At 37.2% G+C, this 17169-nt stretch overlaps 1 protein-coding gene across 1 annotated transcript; it reads right to left on the bottom strand.

The window, feature by feature from the left end:
* Window positions 1-291: 291 nt before the first annotated feature.
* On the bottom strand, window positions 292-8063 carry LOC106141425 (nucleoside diphosphate kinase A 1-like). The gene is made up of 3 exons (XM_060953516.1): window positions 8060-8063; window positions 5434-5646; window positions 292-539 (listed from the first exon to the last, which is right to left on the bottom strand). Exons 1-3 carry the CDS (start codon window positions 8061-8063, stop codon window positions 292-294), a joined length of 465 nt encoding a protein of 154 aa, XP_060809499.1.
* Window positions 8064-17169: the final 9106 nt, after the last annotated feature.

Raw genomic sequence — 17169 nt, 5'->3', positions numbered from 1 at the left:
AACTCAACGTTAGAATTTTTTATAATAAATACGTATGTATATAGATAAACATCCGAGACCCGGGGCAATCAGAAAAAGTGCTTTTCTTATCATGCCCTGGCCGGGATTCGAACCAGGGACCTCCGATGACACAGACAAAATACTACCGCTGCGCCACAGAGGCCGTAAATGATGATTTAAAACAACGAAATTGTGCAATGAGGGTAAACATTTTCATAATCACACTGTTTCATCGTTCGAGTATGCTGTTATTTCCTTTATATATAAAAATTCATCTAAATCTTTCCAAGACTACTCATAAATCCAGTCTTCATCAATCGATCTCCAATTAACAATTTCTTGTTCAGCAAACCAAATCGAGATTTCTTTATCAGCGGCCTCTACACTGTCGGAGCCGTGTATTACATTGCGAGATATATCAATACTGAAATCTCCCCTTATCGTTCCTGGTTTAGAGTCCGCAGGGTTAGTAGCTCCAAGCATTTGTCTACTTATCTTCACAACATCTTCGCCTTCCCAAACCATTGGTACAACAGGTCCTGTGTTAAATATTAAAGTTATTAATTATGACGAAATCATTTATTAATGGAAATCAGTAAATATAATTATTGTGATACCTATAGTGACCGGGGTTTATTTATGATTACTATTTAGAAGTCTATGATTTAAGATTGTAATTATGATTATATTTATGACTAGCTTTCCCCCGCGACTCCGTCCGCGCGGATGTCGGTCTTCGCGTAGATGGTTTATTTCTCCATTTTATTTTCAGTCCGGTCAATTTAGACCAAAAAATAGGAATGAAGCTACATCAATTCCCATCAAGCTGAAAATGAGTATAATTGTTTAAAACACAATCAAAAGCATTATTTCAAAATTCCCCATGATTCCGGTTTAAGGAAAAAAATTACCCAAGGTCAAAGGTAAGAAAATGGGATTTTCACGATTTTCTTCAAAACGGTAAGTTTTATAGGAAAATTACCTCAGACATAGATTGTAGATCATAAAGATATCTATAAAAAGGAATCAATATTTTTTTTTCAATAAAGCTACCGTTTCTGAGGTATTACGATGCAAAAAGCACGTCTCGTATATACTCTATGTAGCAGTAATATAAGTAAAAATATTGTTCTGTCGGTAATTTTAACTTGAATTCAAAATATAAAATATACATAAGTATAATGAAACCCAGTCCCTTCATTTATACTGTAGTGAAACCTTGAGACAACATCTGTCTCTCTGTTTAATTGTGTACGTGGCTAGAGTCGTATAGCTGCTTTATCTCAGAATGCTCAACACATGAAATACCGTAAGTCTTTAATAATAGTTGTCCTTGCGGGGATACCGTTGTCGGCTATGGACACCACGGTCTCTCATGCCCTAGGAGTGCCGACCGTTTAGGGCGCCATGCCGCCCTAAATGATATAATCCTCCGTGCTCTTGCCACCATCCATGTTCCAGCCGTTCTAGAACCAAACGGTCTGGCTCGGGATGATGCCAAGAGACCGGATGGTATGACTTTGGTACCCTGGAGATTGGGGCGGCCTTTGGTGTGGGATGCTACTTGTGTCGACACACTTGCGCCGTCTCATCTTCAGGTTACTAAATCTAAGGCCGTTCTGCTTCAAATGAGGCAAAAAACCTCAAAAGGCGCAAATATGTAGTTATCGGGATCAAAGTTTACATCAGATGGCAAGTGTGATAGTGATATTGAAAGGAGAGTGAACGCGGGGAACATGGTGAATGGAGCTTTGCATGCCTTTATGAGCAGTCAGAAACTATCCAAAAAGGCTCGACTGGCTGTGCACAGGGGCGTGTTGGTCCCGACATTAATGTATGGGAGTGAAAGTTGGGTATGGCAAAAGAAGCACGAAAGCAGAATAAATGCAGTGGAAATGAGAGCGTTATGGAGTATGTTGGGTGTGAAATTGAGTGACCGGATAAGGAACAGTGAAAAGGGAATGTTGTGATGTGAAAGAAGATGTAGTTACAGGAATAGAAAAGGGTATGTTGAGATGGTTCGGTCATGTGGAGAGGATGAATGAAAACAGGTTGACTAAGCAGATATACATGGAGAGTGTGGAGGGAAAGGTCGGGGTGGGAAGACCTAGACGAACATATCTTGATCAAATTAAGGACGTCCTGGTAAAGGGTCAGGTCAAAAGTACCCGAAACCGCCGAGCTTGCATGAAGAGAGTTATGAATGTAGATGAAGCAAAGGAAGTATGCAGGGATCGTGGCAAGTGGAAAGAGGTAGTCTCTGCCTACCCCTCCGGGAAAGAGGCGTGATTTTATGTATGTATGTAGTTATCGGTAATATCTATACTTTTGAACCTTTTGGGGTAGAAACTCTGGGACCGGGGGGCCTATCTGCCCATCAGCTTTTCCGACAATTGTCGAAAAGGCTAATTGAGGTATCTCTTGACCGGAGGGCTGGAAATTATCTGGCTCAGAGAATCAGCATTGCCATTCGAATTGGCAATGCTGCCAGCCTTCTGGGCACATTCCCGCATGTTGATGCTATGCAAGGACTGTACAATTTATAAATTAAATTTTAGTTTGTAGTCATCTTTTTTCTTTCTTTTTAAAAGTAGTTTTAGTTTTAATTTGATTATTGCATTGAATTTGATAATTGTAATCTCTATTATTGTCCTAAGATGATTTTCTTCACTTAGGGTTATTCTATTTTTTGAAATAATAAATGCGAAAGTTAGTCTTGAGTGCCACTGCGTAGTGAAAACACGTGTTTATTCTAACCTATTTCAGACTTTTTCAAGTTTAATAATAAAAATGTTAAAAAAAACGCGGTAATAGTACACTACCTTAGAGGTGGCAAGGAAACGGATGCATATTATGACGCTTGCAACTTTTTGCATCGTTATATCACAGAAACGGTAGCTTTGTTGAAAAAAATTATTGATACCTTTTTTATACATAACTTTATGATCTACAATTTATGTCTGAGGTAATTTTCCGATTTGAAAAACTTACCGTTTTAAAGAAAATTGCGATACTATATATTTTTTACCTTTGACCGTGAGTAGCTAATTTTTTTTCCTTAACCCTGCAGTGGTCGCGCACCTAATCGAGACAAGAGTGGTCGCGCGGACTACATACGTAGTCCATATTCAAAATGAAATAACTTTGGTTTTTTTATATAATTTATTTATTTTACTTATGGAATTATAATCAGTATAGTTTTCTTAACTATACAAAATAAAATAAAAACTTAGATGTCAACTCTTTTTTATATTAATTAAACAAAAACAAAATTACTTTTCTAAATTGGCACAATAATCACAGCTTTGCTTGATTGAGATCACATTTAAATATAATAATTAAAATTAATCATTCATAGCATTTTCTACACAGGAAAGACACATAATCTTGGAATGATCTCCACAAATAAACTTCTAGCAGGCAGTGCACGACTTTCAAGTATTTTTATTGCGAGCTCTTCTGTAGTCGTGGCAACGGCACCTACATTGCTTGACGTCGCCTCTGAAGCTGGTGCTTGTCTTTTTTGGTCCGTAATACCTAGAAAATCTTAAATTTTTATTGTCAAAGACCTCGGCAACGATTTTGAGTCTATTCTTTTTTGAGCCAATGGTTTCATCCAACCCAAAGATAAGTCGATCAGGAAGTCCCGACGGCATATATTTTCATAATTTTTATTTGCTGTGTAAATACATAATGCATTTGGTGCACTCAAGTTTAGTAAATTGAAGAACACCGTTAGAGGCCATCTTCTAGAGTTTCTCGAAACGTCATACAAAGAACATTTAATCAACAAAAAACACTATGTTGCCTCCGGGTTCTCCCTCTGTTTTAAGGAACTGTTTTAGACCACACTGTGTTATCAACTCCTGTGTAATATTCATTACGCCATCGTCTTTGCTGAGGTGGTTCCCCATCTTCAGAACTTTCACCCGACCCTTCTCCATTAATATCTTGTTCCTGCTCTGATCTACTTCGTCATCCGAGCTAGACTCAGCTTGATAATTGTCGATGTCGGCATCAACTTCTCTCAACCACGCCTCTATTTGTGCAGCTTGTCGATAATCCATTTTTATCCTAAAAATATAATGTTAAATTTATTTATAGTAAAATAACATAAATCAAAAATATTTATATTACATATTTACATCAATTTATACATAAAATAAATTAAAACAAAAAAAATATGAACTGAAAAAATACTTACGTAATTGGTCGCACGGACTACGTGTGTAGTCCAGGAACTTTGCGGAGCTAGTATTGCTACATCCGCGTGTGACCGGCGCTCGTGCTGCACTGAGAACGTTCCGCGATAAGTCATTTGAAAGTACCTAGCGGCACAAGAACCTAACGTGTAGCGTTTAAGAAATAAAACTGATTTTGAATCAGTGGACTACATATGTAGTCCGCGCGACCACTGCAGGGTTAAACCGGAATCATGGGGAATTTTGAAATAATGCTTTTGATTGTGTTTTAAATAATTATACTCATTTTCAGCTGGATAGGAATTAATGTAGCTATGTAGTATTTTTTTCATAGTAATTAGTAGCGGCCCGCTTGTGCAGCAACCGGTTCAAGCCAAAGCCGACTTTAGGCGCTACAGGTTACGGCGCTAAATCCACTGCGGGTAACGCAACGTGTGTTCGCGGTTCTACAGAACAACGTCTATGGATAAACTGAAAAATTAAGATTTTTTTTTCTTCTTATTTTTTCGGGATAAAAAGTATCCTATTTTACGCCCAGGATAATAAGGTATAATTATACCAAGTTTCATCAAAATCGAACCGTTAGTTTTCACGTGATGCCTGGACATACAGACAGACAGACAAAAATTTTTTTAATCACATTTTTGTGTTTGGTATCGATCCAGTAACACCCCCTGCTATTTATTTTTTCAATATTTTCAATGTACAGAATTGACCTTTCTACAGATTTATTATATGTATAGATATGTATAGATTACCATTTAGGTTACTTCTTAAGAGTACTGTTAAATTCAAATCGAATAGGCACAGAGACTGAAAAAAGTCTTTACCAAAAATTTACTAAAGCAAAGCAGATAGATTTGACAAGACATTAGAATTTATAGAAAGCGCAATGATGGAAGAAAAACACACATATATACATGCATTCGTATAATAACGTCTGCGTCACTCACGTGGTAGACATATGTAGTAGACAAAGCCTAAGTAGACAAAGGCAGCAGTCACTATAACATACTTTACTATACTTTAGATTCAAATAGTGAGAGGATACAAGCCCATCGCCTAAAAGAAGAATCTCAAATTTATAAGCCTGTCCCATAGTCGCCTTTTACGACATCCATGGGAAATGAGACGGAATAGTCCCATTCTTTCCTTTTTTTTGGTGCCGGGAACCACACGGCACATTATAAAACAATATGACACATAGCAAATTTAACAAAAATACAATCACCTGAATGCATATAAGTGACTAGTTCAGAAAAGAACGGTCGATCTTTCAAATCCTCATAGTGTTCTAGTAGCATATCTTTCTTCGGGCTCATTAATTTGAGGGCAACCATTTTGAAACCCCTATTTTCAAACCGTGTTATGATTGGCCCAATGAGGCCTCTTTGAACGCCGTCGGGTTTTACCATGATGAAAGTTCTTTCACGCGGCTTTGCTTCTGTAATTGACAAAAGGTGAGAACATACATACATATGGTCACGTATCCCTTGCGGGGTTGACAAAGCCAAGTTTTGCAAAGACTGAATGGCCACGTTCAGATACTTGGCTTAATGATAGAATTGAGATTCAAATAGTGACAGGTTGCTAGCCCATCGCCTAAAAAAGAGTCCCATGTTTGTAAGCCTATCCCTTAGTCGCCTTTTACGACATCCATGGGAAAGAGATGGAAAGTTCTTTTTTGTATTGGTGCCGGGAACCACACGGCGCATCACAAAGGTGAGAATTAGTAACTTTTTCTTCTTTTTCTTCCTGGCGTAACTCCTGGTTGTATTCTTGGTGGAGTAGAATTTTGGAAGCCTTTGACGATGAATCAGGATTAGTTAGTTCAGTGGAAGCGGCCGCCGCGTCAGGAATATGAGCGAGGGCAGCTCTTGCTCCTGGCAACGAAGCGGTAGGCGATGGCACCGTGTGGTTTCAGTGGGTTCAAGCCCCACATTACCCGTCTGGCTTCCCGTAGCCGGCTGGGTAGGGAAAGATCTTACCACAAGTAAAAAAAAAGGTTTCTACGCAAAGAGACTCCTGACTGACCTCCGCAAACTAAGTGTGCAGGAGAATCTAAACCACATTGGATCGTGGTTATCAAAACTTTTTATTTCACGTTACGATAGCATAGTAATAGAAAGTAAAATAGGCGATCTTTTCTTTTGGAATAAAATATTAGAAAGTCCTCATATTTTCTCTGTCTGTATGTACGCGGTAATCTCAGAAATTTGCATCATTAGCGTACATCCATCTCAGTTTGGTCCAAAGGTTCGACTGTCAGAGAATACCTTGTGACATTAAATCCACGTACATGAAGTTTAAATAAATAAATTTGTACACAGATTTTATTAGGGTTTTCTGAGGAAGGTTTTATAAATGCTACCATTGCAAAGCCAAAGGGCTTAACGTTAGTAAATAATAATATTCATTTATCGTTTCATTCTGTTTCTTAATAAAGAACATGGTTATGATAATTAAAAATATTCTAACTCACCAATAACAATAAAAAAAATATACACAAGAAACAATATTTTGAACCACATGATTTACAGAACAGACTGAATTAAATCTAGATCTAGATTGTTTAATATATTGCCTCATATGGTCACAAATAATGTGCCGAAACTAAATTAAGTTAATTTATACTGTTACGTAGGCACACAGAACGGTTGCAAATTTATAATATACCTACGTCACACATTATATTGTAATTTTATCAAATGACGTGTACCTATACATATCTATACTAATATTATAAAGCTGAAGAGTTAGTTTGTTTGAATGCGCTAATCTCAGGAACTACTGGTTCGAATTGAAAAATTATTTTTGTGTTGAATAGACCGTTTATCGAGAAAGGCTTTAGGCTATATAACATCACGCTGCAACTATTAGAAGCTAAAAAATAATGGAAAATGTGAAAAAAGAACGGGGTAAATTATTCATTATTGAGGGCTTCATTGATGCCAAAAATAACTATTCCACGCAGACGAAGTCGCGGGCACAGCTAGTTCATAATATAGGTACTTACGTCATACATTTTATTGTCATTTTATCAAATGACATATATATGATATTGACGTCAACATGAAATAGTTTTTGCATTATATAACCACCTTCCTTCGAGTGCTTTTGTATTGTGTATTTTTAGGCACATTTTTTTTTATATTCAAGAAACCATAATAATATCATCAGTATTAAATAAAATAGTAATTATAATAATAGTGTAAATGCGAAACCAGAAACGGAAAGTTTAGTTCTTAACAGATAAACAGTTTTTTATATTATATTTATTTATTTATATTCATTTATCTATTACAGTGTGTTATTATAGGCTTATCTTAAAGAAGTATCGCTTAAGTAAACTTATATGTAAACATAAGTTTGTGAATTTCGCCATGGAACAGTTAAACACGCCAAAAAACTAACTTCATGTAATTCAGCATGTGCAGTACTCTAGTGACGGGGGAGTATCTGGATAGATCTGTCTTCGACTGCATACATACATACATATGGTCACGTCTATATCCCTTGCGGGGTAGACAGAGCCAACAGTCTTGAAAAGACTGAATGGCCACGTTCAGCTATTTGGCTTAATGATAGAATTGAGATTCAAATAGTGAAAGGTTGCTAGCCCATCGCCTAAAAGAGGAATCCCAAGTTTATAAACCTATCCCTTAGTCGCCTTTTACGACATCCATGGGAATGAGATCGAGTGGCACTATTCTTTTTTGTAATGGTGCCGGGAACCACACGGCACCAAGGCACGGTCTTCAACTGTGTTATACTAAATAATATATGTAGTTGATAGTTCTATCGCCTTAGTGCCGTGCGGTTTTAGAACTTTTGAATAGGACTACTCCATCTCTCACCCATGGGTGTTGTTAAAAGCGATTAAGGGAATATGCACACATTCAATGTATTATTTTCATGAGATGGATTATACTAACGTTAAAGTTATCAATGCTTAAAAATATTGCATGCCTGATGAGGCACACTGTTGATACTGTTATTTTTTTTTTCATTTCATTTCCTTCTAGATGTCTATACAGTTATGCATAAAATATTTAGAATTTGAGTTTGAGTTCATCTTGAGCAAGCTTCCATGCTGACATCCAAATAAAAGTTTACACAAAGATATAAATTAATTTAAAAAATTTTGCACAATATTTTCGTATCATCACGCCGGGGCGGCACTCAACAGGTCGTATCTCTGTGCTGTTTTTAATTTGCATAGTTTAATTAAAATGTTAATTTATTGTTTTGCTCGCCTTATCACGGTAACATTGGCTGGCGCAGTTTCTATTTTTATTTTGACTACTGTTGTGTAAGTTATTACCTTGCTTTGTGTCACTGGGAGTTTTGAGATAAAATTGTATCATTAACCTTTTTTTTAACGTGTGGAAAGACCTTCGTCTACGCGACGGTTATGTGAGGCTTGAACCCACTAATGCCGTGTGGTTCCCGGCACCAATAGAAAAAAGAATACGACCACTCCATCTCTTTCCCATGGATGTCGTAAAAGGCGACTAAGGGATAGGCTTACAAACTTGGGATTCTTTTTTAGGCGATGTGTTAGCAACCTGTCACTATTTGAATCTCAATTCTATCATTATGCCAAATAGCTGAACGTAGCCATTCAGTCTTTTCGAGACTGTTGGCTCTGTCTACCCCGCAAGGGATATAGACGTGACCATATGTATGTATCTTAAAAAAGGTTTACTGGGTTTCATGCATTATAGCCAGCTATCCCGGAGCCAGCATTTATTCACATTCTATCGCTAATTTCTAATTCTAAGTTTGTATTCTTGTGAAATTGGCGTTTTTGAAGAAAATGTAAGCTTTGAAAGCGCATCAGTTCAGAAAAAATATTAACCTAGTACTTTTTTATATCAACAAATCCTATTTATGTTATTTTTAGATCCAGGGAGCATTGTTGTTAAGGTTTCATAATGAAAATTAAGTTACGAAACACTGTAACTTCCAAGTTAATCTGTTGCGAGAAAAGAATCCATAATATAGCTTGTAGCAATTGTCTTTCTACTTTATTTACATACATACATACATATAGTCTATATCCCTAGCGGGGTAGTTAGAGCCAACAGTCTCGAAAAGACTGATAGGCCACGTTCAGCTGTTTTTCTTAATGATGGGATTGAGATTCAAATACCGACTGGTTGCTTGCCCATCGCCTACAAAAGCAATCCCAAGTTTGAAAGCCTATGCCTTAGTTGGCTTTTACGACATCCATGGGAAAGATATGGAGTGCTATTAAGCTTTTTAGTAGTGGAAATTCTCTCTTCACTCTAGTTAGATCAAGTTCGTGAAACTTTTCTTAAAATAAAAAATGGAACTGACGTATCTACAAGACAAACACACTAATGACATACATACATACATATGGTCACGTCTATATCCCTTGCGGGGTAGACAAAGCCAACAGTCTTGAAAAGACTGGATGGCCACGTTCAGCTATTTGGCTTTAAGATAGAATTGAGATTCAAATAGTGACAGGTTGCTAGCCCATCGCCTAAAAGAAGAATCCCAAGTTTGTAAGCCTTACCCTTTAGTCGCATTTTACGACATCAATGGGACAGAGATGGAGCGGTCCTATTCTTTTTTGTATTGGTGCCGAGAACCACACGGCACACTAATTTAACCTAACCTAAATTAAAACTGTGTTGTGAGCAACTGAACATTCTTTTTTATCTCGCTCCAACCATTAATCAGGCCGTACGGAAACTTCAGAAGAAAATAAGAAAACTTTCCTTTCACTGAAATTAAAATCTTTAGTGAAACGACCGTAGATGTATACCCGTCTAGAAAGTGTATCAAAACAAGTGTAACATTAATTGAATGTCTTTGATATGTCTCAGAGAAAAATCTTTTTATATTGTTTTGTTGGGTGGAATAAATCCCAATCTGACACTACGAGTATTTGAATCTCAATTCCATTATAAATCCGTACGTGGTCTTTGGGTCTATTCAAGACTACTGGCTCTGTCTACCCCGTAAAAGATATAGACGTGATAAAATGTATTTAAATCAAACGCTTAATCTTGTAACTTAAAACATATATATGCAAATGGTTTTCCTAGATACAGCTCACGAAATTAAGTTCTTATACGTGAATGGACTATTACAAAGGGAATAATAAATCTTCTCTGCATTATGAAATGTATACAGAAGACTTATTATTGTAGTGACAGTTTAATATTATTACACAAACAATAATAATTCAAGTCTTCTTCATCCGAAAGTTGTAGTAGATATAATTATATTTTTTATTTATTTTATTTCTTTATTATTAATTATTTCACAAAATACAGATTAGTCAAAACTTAATTTTTACAAACAGCTGAACATGGCTTATCGGTTTCTTGATGACTGTTGGTTCTGCGTAGTCCGCAAGGAATATAAACATGACTATATGTATTTATGTATATATTTATATATAAACATTTCACGGTTAAAGGTGGATATGTTTAACATAATCGTCTACTTTCCCTAATCATCAAAACAATAGGTGCTATAATTAGTCAGTTTTAGCCCGCATAATGATCAAATAACGTGTCCATTCACCTTCACAAAAGGATTACAAAGCGTTGTTCGTATACGTCAAGACAATTTAAGTGTATATTAAAGGGTTTTTTTTTATAAACATACATACATATCATCATGTCTATATCCCTTACGGGGTCAACAGTCCGGAAAAGACTGAAAGGCCACGTTCAGCTATTTGGCGTTTTGATAGAATTGAGATTCAAATAGTGATAGGTTACTAGCCAATCGCCTAAAGGAAGATTCCCAAGTTTATAAACCGATCTCATAGTCGCCTTTTACGACATCCGTGAGGAAGAGATGGAGTAGTCCTATTCTTTTTTCTATTGGTACCGGGAACCACACGACACATTTTTTTATAAGTAATATCTTTGTTACAGTTTCATTTTCTTATTATTTGGTTACCGATTTATGTACATACATATTATACACACATATAGTCAGGTTTCATGATGGAATTGAGATTCAAATAGTGATAGTTTGCCAGCCAATTGCCTACAAGTTTATCTCTTTTGACAGCTTGTTGTTATATATACGTATATACAAATTCTATTACCTAATTAATATCAAATAATATCAGTAATGAATGAAATACATTTATTAATATAATACGATGGTTATATTAATTGTTACCACAAGGCGGTCTAGAGCGTTATCTGCTTTATTGCAATAGTTTTAAGGTACCTACATATTGTGGAAATGAGTCAACAAAACTATTTTTTTTTATTTGTACTCCCTCAACTATTACTGTTTTTTCGTAGCCATGGTGCGTATATGTTGTTTGTATGAGTTTCCCTTGATATACGCTTACGAATTTGTAACACAAGATGAGACGAGTGTTATTTTTTGTCCGCCAGTGTAGTGCGTAAGAAAATTGCGACGCCACGCTTCCTTAACCCGCGGGAAGTGTTTGTCGTAAACTACATTATGTTACGGTAAAAATGGTATTATACTTATTTTTCATAAAATACATACATATGGTCACGTCTATATCCCTTGCGGGGTAGACAGAGCCAATAGTCTTGAAAAGACTGAATGGCCACGTTCAGCTATTTGGCTTAATGATAGAATTGAGGTTGGGATTATACTCTTAGGCGATGGGCTAGCAATCTGTCACTGTTTGAGTCTTAATTCTATCATTTAGCCAAACAGGTGAACGTGGCCAGTCAGATTTTTTCAAGACTGTTGGCTCTGTCTAACCCGCAAGGATTGGCTATGCCTTATTTATTATCCCGTCATATATATAATGTCTTATATAAAAACGTAAATTATAATAACGCGACTTATAGCTTTGTATTGCGCTGCTCTTACATATTTTTTTTTAATTGTGTTTTCTTGTTAAAATTCAACAATTTGATATTTTTCTTTGTCTCAAACAAATCTATACTAATATTATAAAGCTGAAGAGTTTGTTTTGTTTGTTTGTTTGTTTGTTTGTTTGTTTGTTTGTTTGTTTGTTTGTTTGTTTAAACGCGCTAATCTCAGAAACTACTGAACCGATTTGAATAATTCTTTCACTGTTAGATAGTCTATTTATCGAGGAAGGCTAAAGGCTACATTTTATCCCGGATTTCCTACGGGACGGCCTAACAATGCAGGTGAAAGTTGAATGAGTCGGCCATCTGCGAGCTTTCCACGCGAACGCTGCGCAAACCAACAAAGATATAGTAAAACAATGTACTAAAGATGTGAAGTACTCATTTTTTGCTACAAAAAAGTCCGCGAGAGCATATATCTATCTCTTAAGGTTTACTTACAATAACCACTTTTATGTTCATTTTTTAACATTATTTTTTCATTATAAACATAAGTTATTTTGAAACTAATTTTCTTTAATTCAGTATTAATCCTTATCCAAATAAATATGTTTATAACTTTCGGCTTTTCATGTAGACTAAAATTGCCATTTACAGTATATAAATCAGACGAATAGGTTTTGAGATATAGTCGTTATAAGCAATTTGCAGCGAAACATTTAATACGGCGAACCAGCATCATTAGGTATCATTCTACTTATATTACTTCCTTTGTATGTTTGTCTGTTTTTACCTCTTACCTACTTTTAAACTGATTATGTCTATCTTTTAAGATTGTTGTTGATTATAAGTATTTAATTGTAAACACAACTGTCTTTGATATCACTTAATTTCAATGAACATCTTAGAAGATATTACTATTTTAAAGTAAAATAAAGTATTAGCCTGTAAGATCCCACTACTGGGCAAAGGCCTCTCATCTTACTATATACGGTCTCCGTTCCGTCGCGGGTAATGATGTGGGCCAAGTCGTCGCCAAATCGCATAACAATTAGCAGCTATAATTGATAAAGCCAAGGAGGATGTTTGCAAAAATAAATGATGCCCAAAATAACTATTCCACGCGGACGAAGTCGCGGGCACAGCTAGTAATTCATATTATCATAAAACGTTATGACTGAATCTTCGCTATGACGGTAACATAGCATTAATTAAGGTTACTCACCTTAGTTACTGTAATTTATTCAATCGCTTGTTGCTGAAATATCGCCAATATGGAGGGAAAGTGAGCCATAATGGATTATGTGGTTAAATAACTAGTACATGGTGGCTGATAATATTGGTGTTATCATTAATTGACGTTTAATATGGGTTTAGGTGTTGCGTATTCACAAATTCCTTTCAAGGTATTGGGTATTAGCAAATTCTTCTTTATATAACATATCATACATACATACATACATAAACTCACGCCTCTTTCCCGGAGGGGTAGGCAGAGACTACCTCTTTCCACTTGCCACGATCCCTGCATACTTCCTTTGCTTCATCCACATTCATAACTCTCTTCATGCAAGCTCGGCGGTTTCGGGCACTTTTGACCTGACCCTTCACCAGGACGTCCTTAATTTGATCAAGATATGTTCGTCTAGGTCTTCCCACCCCGACCTTTCCCTCCACACTCTCCTTGTATATCTGCTTAGTCAACCTGTTTTCATTCATCCTCTCCACATGACCGAACCATCTCAACATACCCTTTTCTATTCCTGTAACTACATCTTCTTTCACATCACAACATTCCCTTATCACGCTGTTCCTTATCCGGTCACTCAATTTCACACCCAACATACTCCTTAACGCTCTCATTTCCACTGCATTTATTCTGCTTTCGTGCTTCTTTTGCCATACCCAACTTTCACTCCCATACATTAATGTCGGGACCAACACGCCCCTGTGCACAGCCAGTCGAGCCTTTTTGGATAGTTTCTGACTGCTCATAAAGGCATGCAAAGCTCCATTCACCATGTTCCCCGCGTTCACTCTCCTTTCAATATCACTATCACACTTGCCATCTGATGTAAACTTTGATCCTAGATATACAAACTCTTTCACTTGCTCAACTTTTTCTCCTCCAATCAAAATATTACATGCTGTCATTTCTTTCTCCATTTCAAAAACCAGTGTTTTAGTTTTACTTACGTTCACTTTCATTCCTTTCTCTTTTAAAGCTTCATGCATACAGTTTACCATCTCCTGTAACTCCTCCGCTGATGACGCCAGTATAACCTGATCGTCGGCATAGAGCAGACATTTGACGAGTAATTCATTCATCCTTAATCCACTTTCAGACTCTTTCAAATCTGTCAAACAACTATCCATAAATAGGTTGAACAGCCACGGTGACGCAACACATCCCTGCCTAACACCTTTCTCAATCTTAAACCACTCAGTGTGCGCTCCGTTTATCCTGACACAAGCACTCGAATCCTCATATAAGGATTTCAGTGCTCGTATCAAGAGACTGCTCACCCCATGCATAGAAAGTGCTGACCACAATTCATTCCTCTCAACTCTGTCATAGGCCTTTTCCAAATCCACGAATGTGCAATAGACTTTTTGACTCTTGGCCAAAAACTTTTCGGCTATGCACCGCAAAGAAAAGACCTGATCAGTACATCCCATTCCCTTTCGAAATCCCGCTTGAGCATCCCATATTTTGTCATCAGTTTCATTCCTGACTCTATTAATCAATAACTTAGCATACAATTTGCCGACGACGCTAAGCAGGCTTATACCACGATAATTTTTGCAGTCCAGTTGTGACCCTTTTCCTTTGTAAAGTGGCACAATAACAGCCTTACACCAATCTTTTGGTACTCGGCCGCTTCTCCAACACAAATTGAAAAGGCAGTACAACTGTCTAGCTACGACGCCTTTTCCTGCTTTAAGCATCTCGGCCGACACTCTATCATACCCGGCAGCCTTACCCGCTTTCATACTCTTAAGTGCTTCCACAATTTCAAACATTTCAATTTCGCCTTCTATCTCATTCTCTTTTTCTTCGCTATAGCAGAACTCTTTCTTATTTTCTTCCTTTTTTTCAAATAAACTCTCAAAATAGTCCTTCCATATCTTTAGCACACATTCTTCTCCTTTCACAACGCTACCATCCTGGCATCTGATCCTAGTCAGCTCTCTGGTTATAGTTTTTCCTCGGGCTGACCTTACGGATTTCCAGAATACTTTCAGATTTGACTGAAAGTCTTCTGATAGCCTTTTATCAAAATCCTCTTTATACTCTTCTTTCTTTCTAATCACAGCTTTCTTAACCAAATCTTTCATTTTTTTATATTCCTTACGTGCTTCATTCACATCCTCATCTATAACCTCTTGCATTCTTAAGTTAGCTTTTGCTGCTAACAAATCCAGCCATGCTTTCTTCTTTAATCGCACAAGTTCTTGCACATCTTTACTCATCCACGCATTTTTGTGATTTTTCCCTTTCCTTCTTCTACTTACACCACACACTTCAACAGCTACTTTCACAATTCTTTCTTTAAATTCCTTCCATCCATCTTCAATATTGCTCCTCTCATCTAAATCTTCAATTTCATCCTTCAGTCTATTAATATACTTCTTACCTACATCCATATCTTGCAAATTTTCTACTTTCACTCTTTCCAAAGCGCTGGTTTGCTCCCTTACCCTGTGCCGCCAGCGATTGAAGATACCCCTTATCCGGGATATCACCAGTAAATGGTCCGAGTCAATGCCAGCACCGCGATATGCACGGGTATCCAGCACTTTGTTCTTCAATCTTTCATCTACAATCACAAAGTCTATCATACTTTTTAAAATACCTTCCACTCTTGTATAGGTGTGGATCTCTTTATGTTGAAACATTGAGTTCGACACAAAAAGATCCCACTCTAGACAAATTTCTAATACACTTCTTCCATTATCATTCACCTTTTCGTCACCAAACGCACCAAGCACCTTTTCATATCCATCACGCTTTACACCCACCCATCCATTAAAATCACCTAACATAATAATCTTCTCATTTGGCTTGGTAACTTTCAATACTTCTCTTACACTATTCCAGAACTCCTCGTTTTCGCTTTTTGCTGATGTTGTACCCCTCGAACCCACATCCCACGGTGCATAAACACCTAAAACGAAGATCCGAGTGATTCCAACTTTCAGCCTAATCCATAGAAGACGAGGGCTGACACACTCATACTCATTCACACACTCAGCCATTCGTGCAGAAAGGATTAGACCGACCCCTTGACAGCCTCGGCTGGTACTGGAAATTCCAGACCAATACGCCATGTAAGGGCCGTGCTGCGTCGCGTCGCATCCTTTCCGCTTCGTTTCATTCACGCACAATACATCCAACCGTCTTTCACCCATCATCTGACATACTTCCTCAATTTTATCCTTCATTCCTCCTCTTACATTCATCGTCGCAAAGCGGCTTTCAGCAGACCGCATACCGCTCCCGCCGGGAACGAGACGTGATGGGGTGCGGACACCATCGCCGCCATTTAGGTGCTCTTTCAAAAAATTTGCATCCATGCGATTCCCACGAGACGCAAGGGAACAATTTTGTCCGCCCCAGCAGAGCCCCGCATGCCAGGGTAAGGCTAGCCATTACCTGGGGGTCGCCCAACCCCATGGCGGAAGTGGCACGCTCGAGACTAGGCTCGCCCCTAGCCATGCATCCATCGGCGCGGCAGACCTTAGATTGGCATTTAATACATCAATTATTTCAACATATCAATTATTATTTTAGGTGATCGGTAAGCATCCTGTTATTATTTGGATCTCAATTCCATCATTTAGTCTTACAGCTTGAAGAAAATGCTGCAGTGCAGTTTGTTACCACTTCTTCTGCACTGACGCTTTGGAAGCTGCAATCAACTTAGTTTTAAGTAATTTATTTGACGTCAACCAATGTTGTGAAACCAGAAGAAGAAAACTTTTTAATGAAAAAAGTATTAATAACAATATAATTTATTAATAAATCAATAACTAATAAATAAATTATTATAATAAATTAAAAATAAGAAAGTGAATGACTGATCAACACCCAAACCGCTGGGTTTAGTGACTTGAAATTTGGCGTGTAGGTCTTATGTTTAATGTTTTGAAATTACCGCGGG

The sequence above is a fragment of the Amyelois transitella genome, chromosome 4 (assembly GCF_032362555.1).
Source record: "Amyelois transitella isolate CPQ chromosome 4, ilAmyTran1.1, whole genome shotgun sequence".
Classification (NCBI taxonomy): Eukaryota; Metazoa; Arthropoda; class Insecta; order Lepidoptera; family Pyralidae; genus Amyelois; species Amyelois transitella.
The sequence above is the reverse complement of the archived record's forward strand: the minus strand, read 5'-3'. Positions and strand labels throughout refer to the sequence as shown.